We start from the raw sequence: 26,405 nt of genomic DNA, 5'->3' as shown, positions 1-26,405 counted from the left end.
CCTCCTGCCTTGGCCTCCCAGAGTGTTAGGATTATAGGCATGAGTCACTGCATCCTACCATATTTCATTTTTTAAGTGTGGTAGACATGGTCTCCAAAGTGATTTTGTTTCCCTTCGGTGAGTATCCATCTGGCCACGTAGTTTGGGCTTTCTCAAAGGCTGGCTCAGGTGAAGACCTCTTGGGGGCTGGTTAATGGTACAGATTCCCTGCTGACCACAGATTCCCTGAATCAGGCTTATGGGGGTAGGGGGAATGGAGCAGCAAAAAGCTGCATTTATTTTTTTGAGACAGAGTCTCACTATGTCACCCTCGGTAGAGTACTGTGGCATCACAGCTGATAGCAACCTCAAACTCTTGGGCTTAAGCAATTCTCTTGCCTCAGCCTTCCTGATAGCTGGGACTACCGATGCCCACCACAACACCCAGCTATTTTTTTGTTGCAGTTTTCATTGTTGTTTAGCAGGTCCAGGCTGGGTTTGAACTGGCCAGTCCTGGTGTATGTGGCTGGTACCCTAACCACTGAGCTATGGGTGCCAAGCCTGCCTTTTTTTTTTTTTTTTAATAAACCTAGTTTAACCTCTTTCCCTCCCTCCCTCCCTCCCTCCCTTCCTTTCTTCCTTCCTTCCTTCCTTCCTTCCGATTCTCACTGTGTCTCCCTTGGTAGAGCTGTGGCATCATAGCTCACAGCAATCTCCAACTCTTGGGCTCAAGTGATTCTCTTGCCTCAGCCTCCCAAGTAGCTGGGACTACAGGTGCCTGCCACAATGCCCGGCTATTTTTAGAGATGAGGTCTCCCTCTGGCTCAGGTTGAACCACTTTATTTTTTATTTATTTTTCTGAGACAGAGTCTCACTTTGTTGCCCTTAGTAGAGTGCTGCATTTGTAGTTTACAGCAACCTCCAACTCTTGGGCTCAAGGGATCCTCTTGCCTCAGCCTCTGGAATAGCTAGGACTACAGGTGCCCACCACAACAACAAGCTAGTTTTTTTAGAGATGGGGTGTCACTCTTGCTCAGGCTGGTCTCAAACTCCGGAGTTCAGGCATTCCACCTGTCTTGGCCTCCCAGAGTGCTAGAATTACAGGTGTAAGCCACTGCACCCTGCCAAAAACTGTGCCTGGCCAAGAAGCTGCATTTTTAACCAGACTCCTTCCTCTCTTCATTCAGATGCAGGGAAAGTTGGAGCATTGATGGTGTCATGATGGGGCTCCCTGTCTCCGGTTTACATCCTTACTTTGCCCATGTGCTTGCTTTTTACCATTGGGCAAGTGATTTTTATTTTTCTCTCTGAGCCTCAATTTCCTAATCTGGAACATGGGGACAAAAATATGTGCAATAGAGATTCAAGGGCAAGGTGGCTCACACTTCTAATCCCAGCACTTTGGGAGGCTGATGCCAGAGGATTGCCTGAGCTCAGGAGTTCAAGACCAGCCACAACAAAGTGAGACTTCATTTCTAGCAAAAATAGAAAAATTAGCCAGGTGTCGTGGTGGCACCTATAGTTACAGCTACTTGGGAGGTTGTGGCAGTAGGATCACTTGAACCCAGGAGTTTGAGGTTGCTGTGAGCTACGCGGATGCCGCGGCACTCTTGCCTGGGCTATAGACTGAGACTGTCTCAAAGGAAATAAAAATGATTCAAGGTACCCGAGCAATTATCTCTCTGACTCCATCTTCTCCTTCTGTGCCCCTCACTCATCCTGCTACCACCCTGCCCCCTTGCTATTTCTCCAACAGTCCTTCCAGCCACAGGCCTCTGCACACGCTGCCCCTCTTCCTAGAACATTCTTCCTCTGATTCCTTCTCATTATTTGGACAAGGCTCAGCTCAAATGTCACCTCCGTGGAGAGGCTCTCCTTCACCCCCTCAATGATGTCATCCCTACCCCCAAAGCCACTCTCTTATAATACCCTGGGTTATTTTTTTCCGTAACACCTATCACTGACATTAAAATTATATATTTATTCACCTGTTTATTGCCTGTCTTCACCACAGGATGTCAGCTCCCTGAAGGCAGGATTTCGGTCTACTTTATTCACTGCTTAGAACAATGCCTGGCACATACCACATGCTCAATGTGTGTCTGTTCAGTGAATGTAAAGCCTCAGAGCATAAGGCCCGGTAGCCAGTAAGTGCTTAATAAGTGCAAACTATATGATTACTATGAATACACAAGTGCCTGGCCTGTGCCATGGTGTCAGAGTTGGGGGTCATAGGAAGGAGCAGTCTTGGGGGGCTCCTGCCATTAGGTTGTGCCCCTCTCTCTCTCCTATCACTCCCAGGCTGGATGGATTGACTGAGGCCTGCCTGTGTGGGCTGAAGCCTGGGATGGGAATAGGTTTGTGTGATATGGTTGGAAGGCTGGTGGCTATGTGACCTCAGGCAGCATACCAACCTTCTTGAACCTGTTTCTTACACTTTATTTTTATTTTATTTATTTATTTATTTTTGCAGTTTTTGGCCAGGGCTGGGTTTGAACCCACCACCTCCGGCATATGGGGCCGATGTCCTATTCCTTTGAGCCACAGGCACCGCCCTATTTATTTATTTTTGACACAGAGTCTCACTATGTCACACTCAGTAGAGTGCTATGGATCACGGCTCACAGCAACCTCAAACTCTTGGGCTTAAGCAATTCTCTTGCCTCAGCCTCTTAAGTAGCTGGGACTACAGGAGCCCACCACAATGCCCAGCTATTTTTGTTGTAGTTGTCATTGTTGATTAGCTGGCCCGGGCTGGGTTTGAACCTGTCAGCCTTGGTGCATGTGGCCAGTGCTGTAACCACTGTGCTACAGTGCTGAGCCTTTATTTTATTTTTTGACACAGCGACTCACCCTGTCACCTTGGTTAGAGTGCCCTGGCATCATAGCTCACAGAAACCTCAAACTCGTAGGCTCAAGCGATGCTTTTGCCTCAGCCTTCTGAGCAGCTGGACTACAGGCCCCACCACATTGCCAGGCTAGTTTTTTAAAATCTATTTTTAGTAAAGATGGGGTCTTGCTCTTTCTCAGGCTAATCTTGAACTCAGCTCAAGCAATCCACCCACCTCGGCCTCTCAGAGTGTTAGGATCACAGGTGTGATCCCACTTCCTCTACTGTAAAAAGGAATAACCACTGCCTTCCTTGCCTAGTGGCTCAAAGAAGAGTCTCCATCATTTTTAACTGAAGCTCCTATCAGTAGGAATATTGTGCACCTACCTTGTGTACACTTACATTAGCTATAAATGTTAGGGGTGGGCTGCCATAGTGATATATTAGGAGGTGGTCTATTGTTCTAAAAGCATGCTGTATAAAGCCATAGCACTGAGATTTAAATCCCAGCTCTGCCATATACCATCTGTGTGACCTTGGGCAAGTCGATTTATCTCTCTGGGCCTCAGGTTCCTCCCATTTACATAATAGGACTTACCTCTTAGGATTGTTGTGAGGATTAAATGAGTTAATACATGTCAAGTTCTTGGAAGGAAATCCAGCACGCAGAAAATACTTTTAATTTATTAAAAATTTTAATTTATAATCTTGAGGCCAGATGTAGTGGCTCATACCTATAATCCTAGCACTCCAGGAGGCCAAGATGGGAGGATCACTTGAACTCAGGAGTTTGAGACCAGCCTGAACAAGAGCAAGATCCAATCTCTTCTAAAAACACAAACATTAGACAGCATGGTGGTTTGTCCCTATAGTCCCACCTACTTGGGAGGCTGAGGCAGGAGGCTCACTTGAGCCTGTTGTAATTATTTGCCACCTGGAAGAAAGACTCGGACCCCACTTCAGGTATAAATCAGATGGTGATTTATTACACCTGTGCAGGCGGGTTGTTGCCCAAAGGGCAAAATGGCTCAGAAAAGAAAAGCAGACTGCTTTTTATACTTTTTTTGTGCTATGTGGCAAGCTAAGCAAAAACAGAAGCAGAACGTGGCTGGTTAGCTCAGGGGTGGGGTTATAGTGAGTCAGGGGCTTCAGTGTGGCAGGGGGTTGGCACCAGTTACAGCAAGTCAGGGGGTACATCGTGGCAGCTGGCATGGGGACAAACTTGGCTAAGCTTTTCACCATTGTTTAGCCACTGCTAGGGCTTGAGCGAGTTTTTACTGTTGTTTGGCAAGGGAGCCAGGGAAATCAGAGAGAACTTCCTTGTGACCTGTTCTCAGAATTAAACTAATAAGGAGGGTTTGAGACGGACGGGGACTCAGGCTGAAATAGTTAGGGGCCTTTAGGGGTCTTCTTGCCGGGTCAGTTACTACAAGCCCAGAAGTTTGAGGTTACAGTGAGCTATGGAGATGCCACTGCACTCTAACCTAGGTGATAGAGTGAGACTCTGTCAAATAATAATAATAAAATAAAAATTAATTTATCCAATTTAAATAATTTCCAACTTGCAGAAAAGTTGCAAGATGAGTTTGAAGAACTCCTGTGTACCTTTCATTTCCCCAAACATTGAGATTTTGCTACTTGTGTTTTATCTTCTTTTTTCTTTCTCTTCTTCCTTCCATGTTTTTTTCCCCTGAGCTGTTTGTGAATAAGCTGAATGTATGATGCCTTCAAACCCTAAATACTTCAGGGTGTGTTTCCTGAAAACAAGGGCAGTCTCTCACAAAACCAGAGCATAGTTACCAAAGTCAGAAAGTTTAGTGTGGACATGAAACCACAGTGCAGTTCACAGTCCTTCCTCAGCTTCCACCAGTTGTCTCAATACTGTGCTTTATGGCATTTGCCATCCACCCCAGGTTCCAGTCTGGGTCCTCACATTCCATTCAGGTGCTGTTAGAAAGCACTCTGTAAACAAACATCAACATTGTACTCTATTATTAAACCAACACACAAAATAGAGAACTTAGAGAACAATGAGCTGAAAAAACACTTTAGCTTGCTTTTTGAGGACGGTGTTCATATTTTCCACTCTCCAATGGATCCCCTTGCAGACCCCACTTAGGAGGCCTCTGGAGCTAGCCAGACTTGGGTTCATTTCTTTTTTTTCTTTTCTTTCTTCTTCTTCTTCTTTTTTTTTTTTTTCTGTCACCCCAGCTAGAGTGCAGTGGCACCATCACAGCTTACAGCAACCTCAAACTCCTGGGCTTAAAGGATCCTCCTGCCTCAACCTTCTGAGTAGCTGGGACTACAGGAGTACCCATCACCATGCCCAACTAATTTTTCTATTTTTGCTAGAGATGGGGGTCTCATTCTTGCTCAGGCTGGTTTCCAACTTCTGACTTCAAGCAGTCCTCCTGCCTCAGCCTCCCAGAATGCTAGGATTATAGGAGTGAACCACCATGATCAGCACAGACTCAGGATCAAATCCCAGCACCTCCTGTTACCAACCTTGCGGCCTTGGCCAATCAACATCCCCCTTTGAGCCTCAGTTTCCCCATTTTATTATATTTTGTATCTTTTAAAATTATTTATTTATTTATTTATTTTTGAGACAGAGTCTTACTCTTTTGCCCTCGGAACAATGCCATGGCATCACAGCTCACAGCAACCTCTAACTCCTGGGCTTAAGCGATTCTTTTGCCTCAGCCTCCAAAGTAGCTGTGACTACAGGTGCCCGCTACAATGCCTGGCTATTTTTTGTTGTTGTTGTATTTGTCATTGTTGTTTGGCAGGCCCAGGCCGGGTTCGAACCTGGCAGCCACGGTAAATGTGAACCGTGCCCTAACCACTGACCTACAAGCGCTGAAGCAGTTCCCCATTTTATTTTATTTTATTTTATTATTTTTTTTCAAGACAGAGTCTCACTTCAGTTCCCCTTTTTTTTTTTTTTTTGGCCGGGGCTGGGTTTGAACCCGCCACCTCTGGCATATGGGACCGGCACCCTACTCCTTGAGCCACAGGCGCTGCCCCAGTTCCCCATTTTAAAATAAGACTGACCCTGGTTCCCCTCTCATGGGACATTAGAAGTAGGTGGGAAGCTCAGCACCTGTAGCACAGTGATTACGGTGCCAGCCACACGCACTGAAGATGATGGGTTCTAACCCGACTTGGGCCAGCTAAACAACAATGACAACTGCAACAAAAAAATAGCCGGGGATTGTGGGGGTCACCTGTAGTCCCAGCTATTTGGGAGGCTGAGGCAAGAGAATTGCTTAAGCCCAAGAATTTGAGGCTGCTGTGAGCTATGATGCCATGGTACTCTATCAAGGGCAACATAGTGAGACTCTGTCTCAAAAAAAAAAAAATCAAATAAATAAAATTGGGTGGCACCTGTGGCTCAGTGAGTAGAGCGCCGGCCCCATATACCGAGGGTGGCAGGTTCAAACCTGGCCCCAGCCGAATTGCAACAACAGCAACAAAAAAATAAAAGTAGGTGGGAGAGGGCTCAGCCCTGCCCCTGGCTGGTCTGGGTAGGTCTTATTCCTTGCTGTCTTTTTCATAGGAACAAGGGTGGGGGGAGTGGCCTGTGGTAGGTCTGTGGTGTGTAGGCCAGCCCCAGATCGAGCCCTGACCGCTCGATCTCCCACAGGATGATGAGGTGGTCCTACAGTGTAATGCCACCGTGCTCAAGGAGCAGCTCAAGCTCTGCCTGGCTGCGGAGGGCTTTGGCAACCGTCTCTGCTTCCTGGAGCCCACCAGCAATGCCCAGGTCTGTGTGGGGTCAGTGGGGGCCTGGGGAAGGGGTTCTGGAGGAGCAGAGAGTCTCAGATCCAAAGAAGAGGGGAGACTGAAAGGGGGTGCTGGTAGGAGAGAAAGTGGGGAGGAGGCTAAGAAAGAATAGGGCCAGGGGTCCAAGCTGGTTAGGGGTGGAGGTCTGAGGAGAGAGGGGCAGGGGGCCCAAAGGTGTCCAAGGGGGCAGAGAGCCCCCACATGAGGGATCCCTGTGCACATGGAGGTGTGGGAGGCCAGGGTGAGGCCGCTGATCCAGAGCTGTCCTTGGCAGTTGTCTGGGGGGACAGAAAGCCTTCATTTCAAGAGTCAGGTGCCTGAGAGTCTTAAGGGGCTTAGGGGGAAGGGTGGGGTCTTGGGGGAGGGGCAGGACAGGGGCAGGGCAGAGGACCTAGGGTCCAATGAGGAGAGGACCTCGGTGCTTTAGAGGGAGGGGACTGGGCTCCAGATGGAGAGGGCATAAGGCATCTGGCAGGGGTGGGTGCAGGAGGGTCCCAGATAGCAGGGGTCTACAGGAAGGTGATCCCAGGGTCTGAGGCTTGGGGTTCTGGGCAGGGACAGAGGCGACAGAAGACCTTAGGTCCATGGCACATGGAGAGTCAGGGGGATCCTAACAAGGGGCTGACTGTGGAGGGGTCTGAGGTGGAGGAGTGGAAGGAGTCTGGGTCTGAGAGGAGGAGACCTGGGGGCTGGGGAAGGGGACTCTGAGGGGAAGGAGGGCTCAGGCTCTGGATGAGTGGGGTTTGAGGGGCAGAGCCTCCAGTCTCTTGAAGTGGAGGGTGTTAGGGATTGGAGGTGGCTGAGGTGGGAGATGTGTCAGGCCAGCCCGCACCTGTGACGTAGTGTTCATAGGTGTCTCAGGGAAAAGGCAGAAAGTGGAACTGTCTGGTGGTAGAGGCAGGAGCGCTGTGGGGCTGTCTGGGGAGAAGGGACAGGGCAGGAGCTGCCTGTCACGGAGCAGGTTCAGTGTGTCTGAGTGGGGAGGCACAGAGCTGGGGCTTCCTGTGAGATTGCATGGGACATCGGGTACTTGAGCAGGGAAGGTGGTGTGGAAGCTTCTGTGTAGTCTGAGAGGAGCTTAGTGTTGGAGGGAGGAAGCCCAGGAGAGGTTTTCTGAGATGTTGGTGCTGATTCAGTGTGTTGAGGGAGGTGGCAGAGGGCAGGGGCTTCTGGTGGGGTTGGGGTCAGGTCTGGGTGTTTCAGGGGTCTGGGGAGGAGGTGTGCCAGGGAATAGTGGTGGGGGTCTTCAGGCCTGCACTCACATCTCCCCACCCAGAATGTGCCCCCCGATCTGGCCATCTGCTGCTTCATCCTGGAGCAGTCTCTGTCCGTCCGAGCCCTGCAGGAGATGCTGGCCAACACGGTGGAGGCCGGTGTGGAGGTAAGGCTCCCTCTCCAGGGATCGGCATGGAGGTAGGGAGGAGTAAGAGGACCTGGGGTCATTCACCATCTGCTCTTCTTCCTCTTTCTGCCCGCCCCACAGGCCCTCAATTTGGATAAGTGGGTAGGTCTGGCCTTGGGTGTCACCTGTCCTTCCAACTCCTCCTGACCCCAGGCCTGCCTTTTGGGCCCACATCCAGCACACAGGGGTTGGGGGTCTCCCCCACCCCAGTTGTGAGGGGCTGTGAAGCCCAGAACAGGCCAGGCAGGCAGGAAGGAAGGGGTGGGGGCTCAGGCCCCCACCTTCCCCTTCTTCTCCTTCTCATCCTCTGCCACGCCCTGATCCCAGCTCCTGTCCGCATGGAACCTCTCCCCTCACTTCCCCATCCCAAGCGTGGGTCCCCTCTGTTCCAGTGGGTCTGCCATGTGATTACGTGGCCCCATTACATGGCCCCCCAGAGCATGGGCATGTGAGAGCTGAGATAGGAGGAATGATGCCATCTTGAAATTGGATGTGCCCCACCCCCCACAGCCAGTTTTGCTGTGCTCTGGTGGGGTGGTTGCCCTGTCACTATGGCTGATGTTCACATATAGAACATCTGCTGGGGCTGTACTGGGGCACACCAGCTGCAGCTCAGCTGTGTTGGGACAAGCTGAGCTGGGGCACTGAGGTGCATGGAACACAAGATACTGGGTTTCCCTGAGTGTCCGCAGGAAGCTGGAAGATGGCTTTATCTTCCCTGAGTGATTCTGGGGCCAGATCAATGAGGTGAAGGAGGCAGGATGGAATGAGTGGGCTTCTCCAAGACATAGCCCTTGCTTCCAGGGACAGGGAAAGAATCTGTTGAGGATCTGAGCTGAGGCTTCCTTATCTCCAGCCCCAAGCATGGTATTCTACAGGGGCACATTCCCACCTGTGAATAGGCCAGACATCATGGGGGCCTATGAAAGTTTGGGGAGTCTGTACTTACTTGGTGCCTTCCCTCTCCCTGCAGTCGTCCCAGGGTGGGGGACACAGGACACTTCTGTACGGCCATGCCATCTTGCTCCGGCATGCACACAGCCGCATGGTGAGTGCGTCAGCGAGGGGATGTGGGCAGGGGCAGGGCATGCGGTGCCTGGCAGATGGAGGCTGATGTCCCCCTATGACCCTAGTACCTGAGCTGCCTCACCACCTCCCGCTCCATGACTGACAAGCTGGCCTTTGACGTGGGACTGCAGGAGGATGCCACAGGTGCAGGGACTGGATGGGTGGGGCTTTGATGGGGTCCTGGAGGGCAGAGGGTCTGGAGGCACATTCTGGACAGGGAGACCCCGGCAAGCATAGGGAAATTCTAAGCAGAGAGACTGAGGACAGAAATGTGGGCCTGTGAGGTAGAGAGTGGATAACAGCAATAGAATTATGGGCCAAGGGCCTGGGAGACCCAGTGGCTTGGAATGCCCTGGGGAAGAACATTCTGTGAAGCCACCATCTTGATGGGCACCTTCATCCCACGCCTGCCCGTAGGAGAGGCCTGTTGGTGGACGATGCACCCAGCCTCCAAGCAGAGGTCAGAAGGAGAAAAGGTCCGTGTGGGGGATGACATCATCCTGGTCAGTGTCTCCTCTGAGCGCTACCTGGTGAGCACTCCCAGCTCCAGTGTGACACCTACTGCCCCAGGGCTGGGGTTCCATGGGATGGATCCCATATCCTCATCAATGATTTTCCTGGCTGGTCTCCTAATTTCCAGTTTTCTGATCTCTGACATCCAATTTTCTGATTTCTGATCCCCCATTTCCACCTCTATATTGGTATCCTGATTTGTGACCTTTGATTTTCTGTCTCCTGTCTGCCGGTTTTCTGGCCCCTGACTCTGGAACTCTTGCCCACCCCTCCCAGTCATCTCTGACCACTACATCTGTCTATCCCCAGCACCTGTCGACGGCCAGTGGGGAGCTTCAGGTGGACGCCTCCTTCATGCAGACACTGTGGAACATGAACCCCATCTGCTCTCGCTGCGAAGAGGGTGAGGGCCCCAGACTTCTACTCCCTGTGCTGAGACACCCCCCCCCCCAAACACATGTTCAGTGTGGCCCCTCAGGCATGTCCAAGCTGAGCCTTGGAACCTCAGACCCCAAACCTAGATCTCCAAATTAGGACTTAGATCTCAAACTGACCCCAAATCCAGAAACCCAGAGCTCAGACCCCCTCAACCCAAAACTCAGTATCACATTCCCAGATACAGACTCCAAAGTATTAAGTCCCAAACTCTCATATGCCAAACTCAGGTCCTAGAGGTCAGATCCCCTAAACTCAGATCCAAATCTTAGAACATTAAATTTGGAGTTCATACTTCAGACAATATTCACAGATTGTGACCTCAGCCTCCCAAACCTAGATCCCCAAATTAAAATCTCAGATCTCCAAACCAGGATCTCTAATTCAGACCCCAACTTCAGTCCGTTAGCCTCAGATTTCCAAAATTTAACTTAAAATCCCCAAAAACCAGCCCCCCTAAATCAAACTCCCAATTCAGATTCACATGCTAAGACTCCAAAGCATGGTCCCCAAATTTTGACCCCCACTTCTTCTTCTTCTTTTTTTTTTTTTGTGATACAGAGTCTCATTTCTGTTGCCCTCAGTAGAGTGCCATGGCGTCCCAGCTCACAACTTCCAGCTCTTGGGCCTAGGTGATTCTCTTGCCTTGGCCTCCTGAGTAGCTGGGACTATAGGCAGCTGCCACAATGGGCTATTTTTTTGTTGCAGTTTGGCTGGGGCTGGATTTGAACCTGCCACCCTCGGTATATGGGGCTAGCGCCCTACTCACTGAGCCACAGGCACCGCCCCGACCCCCATTTCTTATACCCAAAACTTCTGGTCCTAAACCAGACGCATGCTGACACTCAAACCTCAGATAGTTTTTTTTTATTGTTTATTATTAAATCGTAACTTTGTACATTGACGCATTTATGGGGTTCAGTGTACTGTTTCCATATACAATGTGAAATGCTTACATTGAACTAAGTAACACATCCATCACAATTATACTCATTTCTTAATAGTTTTGAAATGTACCATTGCATCATGCACATTAGGTGAGGTCCCCCAAATACCCTCTCTCCTCCCATATCCCCTCTCCCCTCCCCTCTCTCTCTTCTTCCCTTCTACTTTCTGGATTATAGTTATGTTTTACCCCATATGAATTCAGACAGTTTTTGATCTCAAAACTCAGACCCTGAAACCCAGACCCATTAACTTCTAACTACAAAGCTCAGATCTCTCCTAATGCACACCCCAAAGATCAGAATTCCAAATTATAACCATGAAATTGGAACCTCAAATTCTAGCCTCAGACATCCAAAGTCAATACTCAAAATTCAGGCCCTGACTCTAGAACCAGGCCTCGGACTCAACCATCACACCTCTAAACCCAGATACCAAACCTGCAGTCCTGGGCCTCAGGCCCCAACGCCAGTTAACATCAGACTTAAACCTCTGAGTGGACACTCTGATCCCTACCTCAAAAATTTAGACTCAAAATCTTAAACTCCAGAGACATAAACCCTCAACTTCAGCCTTGATACCCAGGTTCCCAATTTAGGTCTCCAACTTCAGACTCTGACACTCATACCTCCCACTATAAACCCTCAAATCCAGTCCCAACCTCCCTCAGGGGAGGAGCAGGATCCCTGACTCCACCTTGGCTCCTGGGTCTTCCTGGGGCTCACAGCGAATGTCTTGCTCCTCTCCAGGCTATGTGACAGGAGGCCATGTCCTCCGCCTCTTCCACGGACACATGGATGAGTGTCTGACCATTTCCCCTGCTGACAGTGATGACCAACGCAGGTTTGGGCTGGGAACAAGAGAGCCTGGGCTCCAGGGGTAGAAAGGGTGTGGCTAGAACCCTATGAGTGAGATTAGGAACTGGATTCGGGGGGTTGAGCCCTGATCCCGCTCTCTCCTGTGTCCCCAGACTTGTCTTCTACGAGGGTGGAGCCGTGTGTACCCATGCCCGCTCCCTCTGGAGGCTGGAGCCACTGAGAATCAGGTGAGCAGAGGGGAACAGGGGTTGGTGGTAGGATATGGGGTCCTCGTGGAAGATCTGAGGAAGAGATTGGAGGTCTTGAAGGAAAGTCTGGGGAGTCCAAGAGAGATGACGGTCCTCAAGGGCCCTGGAGTCCTGGAGGAAAATGATGCCTGGGTGGGAGAGGGGAGAATTCCTGAGGGAGTAATCAGGGGGTCCTAAGTAAGATGATGGAGAGTACAGGGGCCTGGAAAAACTGGGGGTCCTGGAGACATTCCAGGCCTGAGGAACCTGTGAGGACCTGAGAGGGGATTGGGCTCCTGAGGGAGGAGTGGATTTGGGGGTGATGAGGAAGGTTCGGGGAACCCTGTAAGAGGATTGGGGGCTTGGACCAAGATTAAGGTGCCCCTGGGAGAACAGGGGGTCCTCTGACACCCCCCCACACACACACAGCTGGAGTGGGAGCCACTTGCGCTGGGGCCAGCCACTTCGAATCCGGCATGTTACCACTGGGCGCTACCTGGCGCTCACTGAGGACCAGGGTCTCGTGGTGGTTGATGCCAGCAAGGCCCATACCAAGGCCACCTCCTTCTGCTTCCGGATCTCCAAGGTCAGTGGGGTTTGGGGTGCCTTCCCTCACTTGGAGCCCTTAATCTGGCCCCAGCTGCACTCTGCAGTCTCTCAGGGAGTCCCCTATTAAACACATACACAGAAGGACTGATCTCTTTCTCTGTCCCCTGCAGGAAAAGTTGGATACAGCCCCCAAGCGGGACGTGGAGGGCATGGGTCCCCCTGAGATCAAGTATGGGGAGTCGCTGTGCTTTGTACAGCATGTGGCCTCAGGCCTGTGGCTCACCTATGCTGCCCCAGACCCCAAGGCCCTTCGGCTTGGTGTGCTGAAGAAGAAGGTGGGTCTGGCAGAGAGGAGGGAGAATGCAAGCAGGGACAGGCAGGCTGCTGGGGGTCACACTCTAGCCTTCAGGAGTTTGAGGATGGGACTGAGAAAAAGACAGAGACAGGAGAGAAACTGAGACAGAGACATAGGGGAAAAGGAGAGATACACACACACAGGAAAAGCAGAGACATAGAGACATAGAAACAGAAAAAGAGAAAAATAAAAGCAGAGAGACAGAGACAGAGAGAAAAAAAGACGGACTGACCAACTGAGAATAACTTTTAGCAAACAATTATCGAACACCCAAGTTGTTCTGGATGTGTGTGTAAACCTGTTCTCTGCCTTCCCAGTGCTTAGATATAGTGAATAAACTGCCTTTAAACAAGTACATAGTTTTACAATTGAGGGGAGGGAAAGCTACTTTTGACAGAGGGCACAGCATGTGCAAAGGTCCTGAGGTTTACATGAGCTTGGCTTGTTGCAATAACAGAAAGAAGACCCAGGGTAGCTGGAGCAGGGTGAGCAAGGGGCATAGTAGGAGGTGAGGACAGAAAGGAGATGAGGACAAGTGGTATGGCGCCTTGTGGGCCATGGGAGAGCTCAAGCTTTTATCCTGAGTGAGATGGAGCCACAAGAGAGTGTTGAGCAGGGCGTGGAATTGATTCAGGGTCACAGAGTTTCTAGGCTGCCTGTGGGACCTGGCTAAGGGGCAGGGGGACAGAGCTGGAGCAAGAAGACCAGAGAAGAGGCTGCTGCAGTGGTACAAATAGGAAATGGCAGTGGACAGAGCCAGGGTATGGACTGTGGGGGGTGGAGTGGGGAAGGCCACAGATTCTGGTTGGATTTTGAGGGTGGAGCCAACAGGATTTGCTAATAGATTGACTATGGGGTGAGAAAGAGGGAGAAGCTGAGGATGATGGCACGATTTTTGCCCTGAGCAACTGGAAGGGTGGACGTGCCATCAACATTCACTTCCATCAGGGGACAGTGAATGTCAGATCAGAAGGACAGGGATCTTGAGTTTTATCCCCAATGCCTAGAACAGAGGCTCACTAAGGACTTGCTGAGTGGATGAATGAGAAGCAGCCCAGGGAGGTACTCATTTGCTGTAACTGGGGCTTGCAATTGGATACATGAGCCAAGGGTGCAGAGACCTCACTTGGGCCAGGGAGGGACAGGTGGGAGTTGTCAGCAGGTGGATGATATTTACAGCCGCAGACTGGACTAAGTCCTGGGGAGGTCAGTGTGGGATAAAGCTAGCAGCCTTGATGGTCTCACCTGACAGAAAGGTGTTCAGGCATTCATTCTGTCTGGTACATTTTAAGTTTGGGGGGCTAGTAGAGCTTTCTGGGGGGAGATGCTAAATCAGTAGGTACAGGTGGAGAGCATCCGGCCTGGAGACAGGCAAGACAGAGAGCGACAGAGAAGGAGAGACAGAGGGAGACAAGATGGACAAGAGCGAATCACAGAGAGAAAAGAAAGAGAGGCAGAGATACATATGGAGATACATACAGGCAGAGGGGCAGAGAGGCAGAGAGGGCGAGGCAGGGAGGAGAGAGATGAAGTGTGGGACAGAGACAGAAACAAAGAGAGACTGAGAGAGGAGAGAGAGAATGAAAGACAGGGAGACAGATGCGAGAGACAGAAAGATGCGGGACTGGCAGAGAGATTCTGTGTAGTAGGGGCAGTTGTGTGACTATGTCTGGGTAGAGGACTGGGGGACAAGGCCCTGGTGGCAGGTCTCCCTCCTGACCTCTGTTCCCTCCACTCTCAGGCCATGCTGCACCAGGAAGGCCACATGGATGATGCGTTGTCACTGACCCGCTGCCAGCAGGAGGAATCCCAGGCTGCCCGCATGATCTACAGCAATGCTGGCCTGTACAACCAGTTCATCAAGTAGGAGGCCTGCCCACTCTGCCCCGGGGACCCTCCTACTCCTGGAGTTCATACATCCACAATCTAACATACGCATGACCACTAACCTCTATAACTGACCTGACCTCTATAGACTTTGACTCTTAATCTGACCCTGACAGCTATAACCTTTAACCTCACCTTCTTGATCATCATCACTTTTCACACTCCTGGTACCGACCTTTCACCCTTGACCCCCAGACCCTGACCCTGGACCTCTCCAGCCCTGATTTCTGCTTTCATGACCCCCTGTGCTTACAAAGTAGCCAGTACCAGTCCTAGCTCTGCCCTTGACCACTGTGTGACCCCTGTGCATGTCTTTTCCTTTCTGCCGCTACTCTCCCCCTTGTTAAGCGGGTGTGTCTGTAGAAGTCCTGAGGGTGCTGGGTAGTGACAGTGTTCTCAGATTTGGCTGACAGCTGCGCGGTCCCGTAGGGGACTGGACAGCTTCAGTGGGAAGCCACGGGGCTCGGGGCCGCCGGCTGGTACGGCACTGCCCATCGAGGGCGTCATCCTGAGCCTGCAGGACCTCATCGTGTACTTTGAGCCGCCCTCCGAAGAACTGCAGCATGAGGAAAAGCAGAGCAAACTGCGTAGCCTGCGCAACCGCCAGAGTCTCTTCCAGGAGGAGGTGGGGCCACAGTGAGAGGGCGGGGTCTGTGGGGCAGAGGCGGGACCATAGGGGGGCGGGGCAGTGGCCCTAGGCGGGGCAGGGCCTAAAGGACTTGGGGAAGTAGAAGTCTGAGAGGGGGCGGGGCAGGTGGAGGAATAAACCCTGGCCTCTGTGAACATGAGGGGCGGGGCCTCGGGGAGGGAACCCGAGTAGGTTGGTGGGCGTGGCTTACGAGTATGGGGCGAGGCGTGTGGAGAAAGGGGCGGAACAGGAGAGAAGAGGGTGGGGCTTTGTGAAGCTCCGTGCTAAAGTGAGGCCTGGGACAAAAGGACAGCACCGAGTGCGGCGTGGGAGGTGCAGGGCTAGAGGTGGATCTTTGGGAGTTAGGGAGCAGATGCCAGCTGTGAACAAAATGGACATAACTCTCTATCCTTTTGAAGTTGACATGGCAGAGGGAGACAAGGGATCAGTAGAATAAATAAGTAAATTATATGAGGTAGTGATAAGTGTTGAGGAAAAAAGTAAAGCTGGGAAGGGGTAGCGAGCGCTGGGGTTTTGCAATTTATTTTGAATTTTTTTTTTTTTTTTTTTTTTGGTTTTTGGCCGGGGCTGGGTTTGAACCCGCCACCTCCGGCATATGGGACCGGTGCCCTACTTCTTGAGCCACAGGCGCCGCCCTTGCAATTTAAAATAGAGCGGTCAGGGAGGGTAACCTGAATAGTGAGAGCCAGCCGCGTGCAAAGACCAAGAGATGGGAGCGTGACTGACATGTTCCACAAACAGCAAGGTGACAGGACTAGGTTGGCTAGGGGAAGAGTGGGAGGAGGTGAGGGCAGAAGGGTGACAGTGGCAAGTCTGTGTGACACCAATGTGGTTGTGCTCTCTGTATGACATACTGCCTCTCACGTTAGTGATCTGGACCCCAGAATATGAATATAGATGCAATTGTCATAGCAGCATTATTTGTGAAATTGGAAACAGCCCAAACATCCACCTACACCAGAATGGATCTATAAATGGTGCATATTCATACAACAGACTACTACTCAGCAGTGAAAACAAATTATGGCCATGTGCAACAATGTGCTTGAATCTTAAAACATAATACCGAAGGCTTGGCGCCTATAGTTCAGCGGCTAGGGCTCTGGCCACATACACTGGGGTGGCGGGTTTGAACCCAGCCCTGGCCTGCTAAACAACAATAACTACAAAGAAAAAAAATTAGCAGAGCGGTGTGGTGGGCCCCTGTAGTCCCAGCTACTCGGGAGGCTGAGGCAAGAGAATTGTTTAAGCCGAATAGAGTCTGAGTCTCAAAAGATTCTCTTGCCTCAGCCTCCCAAGTAGGTGGGACTACAGGTGCCCACCACAATGCCTGGCTATTTTTTAGAGATGGGGTCTCACTCTGGCTCAGGCTGGTCTCAAACTCGTGAGCTCAGGCAATCTACCCACCTCGGCATCCCAAGTGCTGGGATTACAGGCGTGAGCCACCATGCCTGGCCAATTTTTGTTCTTTTTTAATTTCACTATTTAAAATGGCTCTCAAGTCAATTTGGGGGCTGGGCACGGTGGCTCACAACTGTAATCCTAGCACTCTGGGAGGCCGAGGTGGGTGTATTGCCTGAGTTCACAGGTTCAAGACCAGCCTGAGCAAGAGTGAGACCCTGTCTCTAAAAAAGTAGCCGAATGTTCTGGCAGGTGACTGTAGTCTCAGCTACTTGGGAGGCTGAGGCAAGAGAATCGCTTAAGCCCAAAAGTTTGAGGTTGCTGCAAGCTATGACACTATGGCTTTCTACCCAGGGTGACAAAGTGAGACTCTGTCTCAAAAATTAATTAATTAATTAATTAATTAAAACGGCTCCCAAGTGTAGTGCTGAAGCGGTGTCTAGAGTTCCTACTTGCGAGAAGGCTATGGTGTACTTTACTGTGAAAATACGTTTAGATAAGTTTCATTCAGGCATGAGTTTTAGTGCTCTGAATTTAATGTTAATGAATCAACAATATATATTAAATAAGCATCTTTAAACAGAAACACATTTTAAAAAAGATTGCAGGGTGGCACCTGTGTTCAGTGGGTAGGGCACCAGCCCCATATACCAAGGGTGGCGGGTTCAAACCCAGCCCCAGACAAACTGCAACAACAACAAAAAAATAGCCAGGTGCTGTGGCGGGTGCTGTAGTCCCAGCTACTCGGGAGGCTGAGGCAAGAGAATCGCCTAAGCCCAGGAGTTGGAGGTTGCTGTGAGTTGTGTGATGCCACAGCACTCTACCGAGGGTGATAAAGTGAGACTCTGTCTCTACAAAAATAAATAAATATTGACAAAAATTCTGTGACCAGAGCCTCACAGGATCTCCTTGTATTTGCCCTACAAGCAATGATTTAGTATTCAATAATTCAGGATTCACTAAGACTTTGCAGAGCATAACTACCATGAATGATGAGAACTGATGGTATATGTTTTGTGTGCTTTTCTGTATGTGTGTTATGATTAATGATAAAAGAAGAAAAAGATTAAAATGTAAAAAAAGAGAAGGCAAAAAAATAAAATCTGATGGTTGGTATAGACAGTGAACTGGGCCAATTGGGACCAGGAGCAAGGTGCTTGGAAGTGAGCAAGATGGAGAAAAAAGTGCAGGAAAGGGGAGACACAAATTCATTCCCTGGGTTAATCAGGATGTCTCATGGTGGGGAAAGAGGCAAAGAGGACAAGTACAAATTTGAGGAGCCAAGGAGGAGAGGAGGGTGAAGGGACTGAATGGGACATGGAACTAAAAGGGCTGGTTTAGAGCTAGGAACACAGTCCCTAGTTGTTGAAGGAATATGAATTAGTAAATCTAAGAAAGGAAGAGAAGAAGGGGGCCTGGGACTCCTGCTGTGAACTCCCTTGTTTTCCCCTCCCACCGCCCCAGGGGATGCTGTCCCTGGTCCTGAATTGCATTGACCGCCTCAATGTTTACACCACTGCTGCCCACTTTGCTGAATTTGCGGGGGAGGAGGCGGCTGAGTCCTGGAAAGAGATTGTGAACCTGCTCTATGAACTCCTGGGTAAGGGGCTCCAGTCCTGACTTCCCCCAAGAGCACTCTAGATCCCCAGGGCCTTTGGGTCTGACTCCTCTGCCACCCTCAGCCTCTCTGATCCGTGGCAATCGCACCAACTGTGCCCTCTTCTCCACAAACTTGGACTGGCTGGTGAGCAAGCTGGACCGACTGGAGGCTTCGTCTGGTAGGAGAAACTGGGAGAGTGGGATAGGGCTGTGGTGGAGGGGAGGGCCACGGCCACCTCACCTCTCACTCTGGCACCTGGGCAGGCATCCTGGAGGTGCTGTACTGTGTCCTGATTGAGAGTCCTGAGGTCCTGAACATCATCCAAGAGAACCACATCAAGTCCATCATCTCCCTTCTGGACAAGCATGGGAGGAACCACAAGGTTGGCCCTTTGCCCCGACCTCTTATCCTCTGAATTCTGAACCCTGACCTTCCCCCATGGCCCCAGAACTTCTATTCACTCCCTTCCTCCCCTCCTTCATCTCATCTCTTACCTGGACTCTGCCCTCACTGGCTTCTGTAGTAACACATGGGTGTCAAACTCATGGCTCTTAAATTGATTCTGGGCCACAGGTGTGCTTCTTTAGATTTCTGAAATGTTTTTACAATTTTAAAATGTTATAGCCTTTAGGTGGGCTGCACATATACTCTGCAGTTTTCTACAGGTCCCACAAGTTCCTATTCCTTTTTCTTTTTTTGAGACACAGTCTCACTCTATCTCCCTGGGTAGAGTGTCCTGGCATCATAGCTCACAGAAACCTCAAACTGCTGGGCTCAAGTGATCCTCTTGTCTCAGCCTCCAAGTAGCTGGGACTACAGGAACCTGCTACAAGTCCCGGCTACATTTTCTATTTTTAGTAGAGACAGAGTCTTGCTCTGGCTCAGGCTGGTCTCGAATTCCTGAGCTCAGGTGATCCACCCACCTCAGCCTTCTAGAGTGCTAGGATTACAGGCGTGAGCCACCATGCCTGGCCCTATCGCACTATTTCTAACCACTTCACACATTTACTCTATCTACCTGGCCTCTGAAGACACAAGTTTGCAACCCATGCTGATCTGAAATCTCATCTGGATTCTTGTGTCTCTCACTAGCCTTTTCATTCTGCCTCTCACCTCTTACCTCACTACTCCATTATCTCCTTTCTTACATTACTGGGGCCTTAGCACTCTACCCCCAGCCTCTCACCAGACCTTCCTCTTTGATCCCTGACCTTCCACTTTCACCCCCTCCTCTCAGTGAAAGTCTCCATATCTTGCCCTATGCACCATTTTTTCCTTCTGTCTTCCCTCCCTGATCCTTCTTAGACCCACCCCTATTGGTGCCTGCACAACCCTTGACCTCTGACCTTGACCTCCAGGTTCTGGACGTGCTATGCTCCCTCTGTGTGTGCAATGGTGTGGCTGTTCGCTCCAACCAAGATCTCATCACTGAGAACTTGCTCCCTGGCCGTGAGCTTCTGCTGCAGACAAACCTCATAAACTATGTCACCAGGTCTGGCTCCTAATCTCTGGCCTGAAAACCTCTCAGTCCTCCCCCTGATCCCTAGCTGGGTGTCCCTTCCCCCATCTTCCACCCAGGATTAAGCCCAGTCCCCACAGATGTCCACCGTGACCCGGCTCACCTGTGCTCCCCACTCCTCTTATTCTCTCTCCCTGGTTCCATCTCTGCCTTTGTCTGTTTCTCTCCCACCCCACCCCACCGAACTCTCTCTCCCCCTCTCTCTTTCTGTGCTTTCTCTTTTGTCTTTTCCTATTTCTGTGTCTGTCTTCCATCCCTTTCTCCCTATCTCTCCTCCACCTTTCTCTTCTCCATCTGTCTTTGACTCTCTCTCTGTCTATCCCTTGCCCCCAACCCGGCTTTCTTTGCATCTCTTCCTCATCCCCCTCTCCTGTCTCATCTCTCCTGCAGCATCCGCCCCAACATCTTTGTGGGCCGAGCAGAGGGCTCTACCCAGTACAACAAATGGTACTTTGAGGTGATGGTGGATGAAGTGGTTCCATTTCTGACAGCTCAGGCCACCCACCTGCGCGTGGGCTGGGCCCTCACCGAAGGCTACAGCCCCTACCCTGGGGGCGGCGAGGGCTGGGGCGGCAACGGGGTCGGCGATGACCTCTATTCCTATGGCTTTGATGGGCTGCATCTCTGGACAGGTACCTGGACCCTACCCGGGGACCCTCACACCTGATCATTAACCACAGAGTTTCTAAGACTCTGACCATACACCTTAGGGGTTTTGGGATCCTAATTCCCTGAAAGAGGTCAAATGTGGCCTTTTATTCCTCATTTCCCAAGACGCTAAACCTTAGAGCTTCCAGACCCCAGCCGTGATCTGTTTCCTTATAATCTCCAGAACTCTGACTCCAGAGGACATATGACCTTTGAACCTAGGGTTCCCAGAGGACTTCCCACATTATTATGACCTCTGATCATTGACTTTTGACCCCAAAAGTTCCAGAATCTTAACTCTAGGAGGACTTTAATGTCTGACCTCACAGCACTCAAGATCCTAACCTGAGGGTAACCCTGACCTCTGCTCCTCATTTCAGAGCTACAGGAAAGTCCATGGGAGCACATGCCCTTAGGGTTTCTAGGACAGTCTCCACAGGATTCTCCAATGTCTGTCTTTTGATGTCATTGGCTCCATGGGGCCTCTGACCTTTGACCCTTCCCTGATGATCCTGCTGCAGGACACGTGGCACGCCCAGTGACTTCCCCAGGGCAGCACCTCCTGGCCCCTGAGGATGTGGTCAGCTGCTGCCTCGACCTCAGTGTGCCATCTATCTCCTTCCGCATTAATGGCTGTCCTGTGCAGGGCGTCTTTGAAGCCTTCAACCTCGACGGGCTCTTCTTCCCTGTCGTCAGCTTCTCTGCTGGTGTCAAGTGAGGACTTCCCTCTGCCCCATTTCTAATCCCCAGATCTGGGAATGACCCAAAATAGCTTCTCCAATTACTCCATGCCCTGCTATAAGGCCAGAACACAGCAGCCTACCATCAAGACTGGCTGGTGGCCAGAACCCCTACATGAAGGTCCTGGGACTTCCACATGACCTCAAACTCTCCCAATGACGCCATAGTCTTCTAATAACTTCTCAATGACATTAGCATCCCTTAGTGGCCTTTCAATACGCTCATACTTGCCCAGTGACCCCTCAATAACCCCAGAATTTCAAAGACTTCTCAGTGACTCAGTTGTTTCCCAGTCTCTGAAGGTCCATTCAGTGGCAATTATGTTTATCTCATAATTACACGACTCTCAGTGACTCCTAAATGACCTTCCTCATGGTCTCCCAAGTCCTTCCAATACCCCCAAATGTTCTGTGGGTCTTTCCATGACCTTGTGGTAATCTGAACTCTCCTGTAATAACTTCAGACTCTCCCATTCTTACCTCTCCCTTGATCTCACACTTTCCTTTTAGATCTTTCTTTTTTTTTTTTCTTTTTTGAGACAGAGTCTCAAGTTATTGCCCTGTGTAGAGTACCGTGGCATCACAGCTCTCAGCAACCTCCAACTCCTGGGCTTAAGCGATTCTCTTGCCTCAGGCTCCCAAGTAGCTGGAACTCCAGGTGCCTGCCATAACGCCTGGTTATTTTTTGTTGCAGCTGTCATTGTTGTTTAGCTGGCCCAGGCTGGGTTTGCACCTGCCAGCCTGGGTGTATGTGGCTGGTGCCGTAATGACATTCCCTTATGATATTCCTTCTAGACTTTCTTTCTGGCTCCTAATTGACCTCCATGACTCTATGACTGCCTAGTGACCTCAGGTCTCCCCAGAAATTTCCATTGCACTCAGGATTTTTCCCATGCCCCCCCCCCCGACCAAAGAACCTCCCCCGTAATCCCTCCATGACCTCTGCTCTTCTCTCCCAGGGTGCGGTTCCTTCTTGGTGGCCGCCATGGTGAATTCAAGTTCCTTCCCCCACCTGGCTATGCCCCATGCCATGAGGCTGTGCTCCCTCGAGAGAGGCTCCATCTTGAACCCATCAAGGAGTATCGACGGGAGGGGCCCCGGGGTCCACACCTCGTGGGTCCTAGTCGTTGCCTCTCACACACTGACTTTGTGCCCTGCCCTGTGGACACCGTCCAGGTACCACCAGCCCTGCAAGGGTTTTCTGGTGAGGCAGGCTCTCTTAGGAGTCAGAGAAGTGGGGAGCTAGGTGGAAATTGAGGACATTGTTGTGTAACAGATGGAGAAACAGAAAAGGTGAGGGATTCTGTTATGGTACAATCTGGGTTTCAAGGAGCCCTCGCCACTACCCCATAAAGAAAGGATTGTTAGGGTGGCGCCTGTGACTCAAGGAGTAGGGCACCAGTCCCATATGCCGGAGGTGGCAGGTTCAAACCCAGCCCCAGCCAAAAACCACAAAAAAAAAAGAAAGAAAGGATTGTTATTGTGCCCAATTTACAGTTAAGGAAAGCGAGGCCCAGAGAGATTAAGCAAGTCTGTGCAAGTCACACAGCAGGCGTGAACCTGTGTGGTGTGATTCTGAAGCCTGTGGTCCTACTCACTGCAGTTCGTTGAGTATTTCTTTTGTACATGGTCCCTCACACCCGTATCCCAACTTGAATTCTCTTTAAGCCTGTCCCCACAAGAGGGACTGTACGTTGTGTTTAAAAGCCTGACAGCGAGGATTTGGTTTTCAGTCATGTGATCTCGGGCCATGGGTTTGTTTCCCCTTGCCTCAGTTTCCTTATCTGTGAGGAAAATAGAATAAGAATTTAACCTGCCTCATAGCATCATTGGGATGACTAGCTGAATTAGAACGTGTATATTTGAAATGCTTGACACAGTCCTGAGTAAATAGTAAGCACTCAGTACAGTTAGTGGCTGTTAGTAGGAGGGATGTCATCTCATAGGTCCTGAGGCCAGAGCCCTGGATGCCCCCCCCATCCCCCAATCTGTCCACCTCCTGGGCTGTCCATTCAGTCTCCTGGACATCTCAACCCTTTTTCTCCTTCCATGGTCCCCCTAGTTCAAATCATCATTATCTATCCTGCTGTAGAGCACCAATATTTGCTAGGCACCTACTGTGTGCCAGGCATTTATATAGGTTATATAGCGTTTAGTAGTTTACATAATGATTTCTTGGAATCCTTCTGAGGTGGGTATTGTGAGTTAAGTGTTGTCATGATTCTTGTTATTCAGAGAAGGCAGAAGACCCCTCCACTCTTTCAGCAAGCATGGCCTGAGCCTGTCCTCTGGGACTGGGCTGACTTTAGGCTGGCAAGGGCTGAGGACTTGGTGGAGACTGAGGCAGGCCTGGGTCATGCCCTTATAGAGCTCCCAGCCCCTCGGGGAGGCAGAGCCATCCCAGATCGTTCCTTAATTCTCCCCCTTCAGAGAGTCTTCTGTCATCAACCTGGAGCCAAGTGAAATATGGGAAGCAAGGCCGGGGGATGGCAGGAAACTGGTCCTGGAGGAGCCTGTTCAGGGCTCACACATGTTCTTGGGCAAAGGGATCATGGTGGAGGTGGGTGGAGAGATCTCAGGGACCTCATGTATGTCCCTCTGTCCCCAGATTGTCCTGCCTCCCCATCTGGAACGCATTCGGGAAAAACTGGCAGAGAACATTCATGAGCTCTGGGCACTGACTCGCATTGAGCAAGGCTGGACCTATGGCCCGGTGAGGGGGTGCCTGCAGCATGAGGGTGGCAGGCTAGACTTGCAGTGGGACAACAGCTCACTGGTGGGGAGGAGCCAGTTGGGGGGAGGGACTTCAGGCCACCAGGGGTCCTTGGGCTGCTGATGGCAGAACTAGGGCTTGGAGGTGAAGGGAAGGGGAACACAAAGAGTTGACCCCAGGGATTTTCCAGGTTCGGGATGACAACAAGAGGCTGCACCCCTGTCTTGTGAACTTCCACAGCCTACCAGAGCCCGAGAGGAATTACAACCTGCAGATGTCAGGGGAGACGCTCAAGTGAGTTCAGGGGAGCAGGGGCCATGGCCCTGCTGTTGGGGAGGATGGTGAGGAGAGAAGTGAGAGAGACAGACAGCAAGAAAAAGATGGGGTGAGGGACAGGCATTGTGAGACAGAAACTGCCTGAGGGCAAGAAGGAAAGACTGGGGCACAAAGAGACGGTTAGCATGGTACAGAAGTCAGAAAGTCTGCAGTCAAGAGATGGGGACAGCGGGCGGCGCCTGTGGCTCAGTGAGTAGGGCGCCAGCCCCATATGCCGAGGGTGGCGGGTTCAAACCCAGCCCCGGCCAAACTGCAACCAAAAAATAGCCGGGCGTTGTGGCGGGCGCCTGTAGTCCCAGCTGCTCGGGAGGCTGAGGCAAGAGAATCGCGTAAGCCCAAGAGTTAAGAGGTTGCTGTGAGCCGTGTGACGCCACGGCACTCTACCGAGGGCGGTACAGTGAGACTCTGTCTCTACAAAAAAAAAAAAAAAAAAGAGATGGGGACAGCGCCCCCAGATAGCAAGAGATACAGAGAGAGCTAGAGACCCAGGGGCTGAGGGGAGGAGGTCTGGGGGAGGGAGCTCAGAGGTGTATGACCTGTTGCCCTTGCTCCCCCTGCTGCCCAGGACTCTGCTGGCACTGGGCTGCCACGTGGGCATGGCAGACGAGAAGGCGGAGGACAACCTGAAGAAGACAAAACTCCCCAAGACGTGAGTGTGGCTGGTCCAGGTTGTATTGGGGGTAGACTACAGGGTTGGGGAGGTCGATGGGTCTTGTGTGGAGGCTGAGGTCAGAGACAAAGGAATGATGGGTTAAGATGAAGGTCAGGTAGGGTCAGGAGTCAGGGCTGTGGGGTTGGAGGTGAGTGTCCAGGATTGATTGAGGAGTTAGGAGTTCCAAGGAGAGAGTGGGTGTGAGTCCAGGATCCAGAGAGACGAGAAAGCGGACGCTACACCTCTACATTAGGATCACGAGATCAGTGTTAAAGGGGGAGAATCTAGAGGTTGCTGGGGTTTTAAATAAGGGATCTTAAAACTAGAGGTGAGTGATCACACATCCTGAGTTCAGAGGCCAGGAGTTGGGGGTGACAGGAAGTTGGGAGTGAGGTCGGAAGTAAGAAGCCTCAAGGTTAGTGGTGAGGGGTCACTGAGTTCCAAGGATAGAGTCAGGGCTCTCAAAATCAAGATAAATCACGGAGTTCCAGAGGTCAGTGAAGTCAAAGCCCAAGTCAGGATTACAGGGTCTCAAAGCTTATTCTGGGAAGTCATAGAACTGTGATATTAGAGATCAAAGATCAGAAATTCCAAAGCTCAGGGCTAAGGAACCTAGGATTCTGGGGTCGAGGATCAGAAGTCAGGGATCTCACAGCACAGAGCCCAGAAGTGGAGGTGAGAGCTGCTTCCTGTTGGGCCCTGCCATACCCACAGCTATATGATGAGCAATGGGTATAAGCCTGCTCCACTGGACCTGAGCCACGTGAGGCTGACACCAGCACAGACCACACTGGTCGATCGTCTGGCAGAAAATGGTCACAATGTGTGGGCACGAGACCGAGTGGGCCAGGGCTGGAGCTACAGTGCCGTGCAGGACATCCCTGCACGCCGGAACCCTCGGCTCGTACCCTATCGCCTGCTGGATGAGGCCACCAAGCGCAGCAACCGGGACAGCCTCTGCCAGGCCGTGCGCACCCTGCTGGGTTATGGCTACAACATTGAGCCACCAGACCAGGAGCCTAGTGAGTGCTGACTCAGCCCCTGACCTTGACTCCCACCCTAGCCCCTAATGGCTAACCTGACTCAGACCCCAAATGGGCTACATTTATAACATTAAGCACACTGATCCCACCTCTGAATTCTGACCCTCACCCCAACCCCAACTCTGAACCTGATCTGACCATTGGCTTTGACCTGACTCAATCCCTGTCTAGGCTGTGGCTACAACACTGAACTGCTAGACCGGGGCTCAGTGAACGCCAACCCTGACCCCTGACTCGGATCCCTGACCTCCAACTTCTTGATGTCTTGGCTCCACTTCTTGTCCAGCCTCTCTGACTCTGCCTGGTCTTG

At 51.1% G+C, this 26,405-nt stretch overlaps 1 protein-coding gene across 2 annotated transcripts in view; it reads left to right on the top strand.

Annotated features, from left to right (window-relative positions):
* The window catches only part of RYR1 (ryanodine receptor 1), a 124,152-nt gene that overhangs the window by 2,707 nt on the left and 95,040 nt on the right, over nt 1–26,405 (top strand). For both annotated transcript variants that reach the window (XM_053605582.1, XM_053605581.1), the window contains exons 2-24: nt 6,456–6,575; nt 7,872–7,976; nt 8,971–9,045; nt 9,131–9,209; nt 9,483–9,595; nt 9,888–9,981; nt 11,708–11,801; nt 11,929–12,003; nt 12,433–12,589; nt 12,723–12,887; nt 14,649–14,770; nt 15,224–15,419; nt 18,309–18,444; nt 18,527–18,622; nt 18,708–18,826; nt 19,803–19,936; nt 20,354–20,595; nt 21,133–21,325; nt 22,311–22,527; nt 23,960–24,064; nt 24,255–24,358; nt 24,966–25,049; nt 25,767–26,074. In XM_053605582.1, the coding sequence (XP_053461557.1) occupies nt 6,456–6,575; nt 7,872–7,976; nt 8,971–9,045; nt 9,131–9,209; nt 9,483–9,595; nt 9,888–9,981; nt 11,708–11,801; nt 11,929–12,003; nt 12,433–12,589; nt 12,723–12,887; nt 14,649–14,770; nt 15,224–15,419; nt 18,309–18,444; nt 18,527–18,622; nt 18,708–18,826; nt 19,803–19,936; nt 20,354–20,595; nt 21,133–21,325; nt 22,311–22,527; nt 23,960–24,064; nt 24,255–24,358; nt 24,966–25,049; nt 25,767–26,074 (3,133 nt within the window). The remainder of the gene's footprint in view (nt 1–6,455; nt 6,576–7,871; nt 7,977–8,970; nt 9,046–9,130; nt 9,210–9,482; nt 9,596–9,887; nt 9,982–11,707; nt 11,802–11,928; nt 12,004–12,432; nt 12,590–12,722; nt 12,888–14,648; nt 14,771–15,223; nt 15,420–18,308; nt 18,445–18,526; nt 18,623–18,707; nt 18,827–19,802; nt 19,937–20,353; nt 20,596–21,132; nt 21,326–22,310; nt 22,528–23,959; nt 24,065–24,254; nt 24,359–24,965; nt 25,050–25,766; nt 26,075–26,405) is intronic.

Source organism: Nycticebus coucang, chromosome 10 (genome assembly GCF_027406575.1).
Source record: "Nycticebus coucang isolate mNycCou1 chromosome 10, mNycCou1.pri, whole genome shotgun sequence".
Taxonomy (NCBI): Eukaryota; Metazoa; Chordata; class Mammalia; order Primates; family Lorisidae; genus Nycticebus; species Nycticebus coucang.
This window is presented reverse-complemented; position numbering and strand designations above follow the sequence as displayed.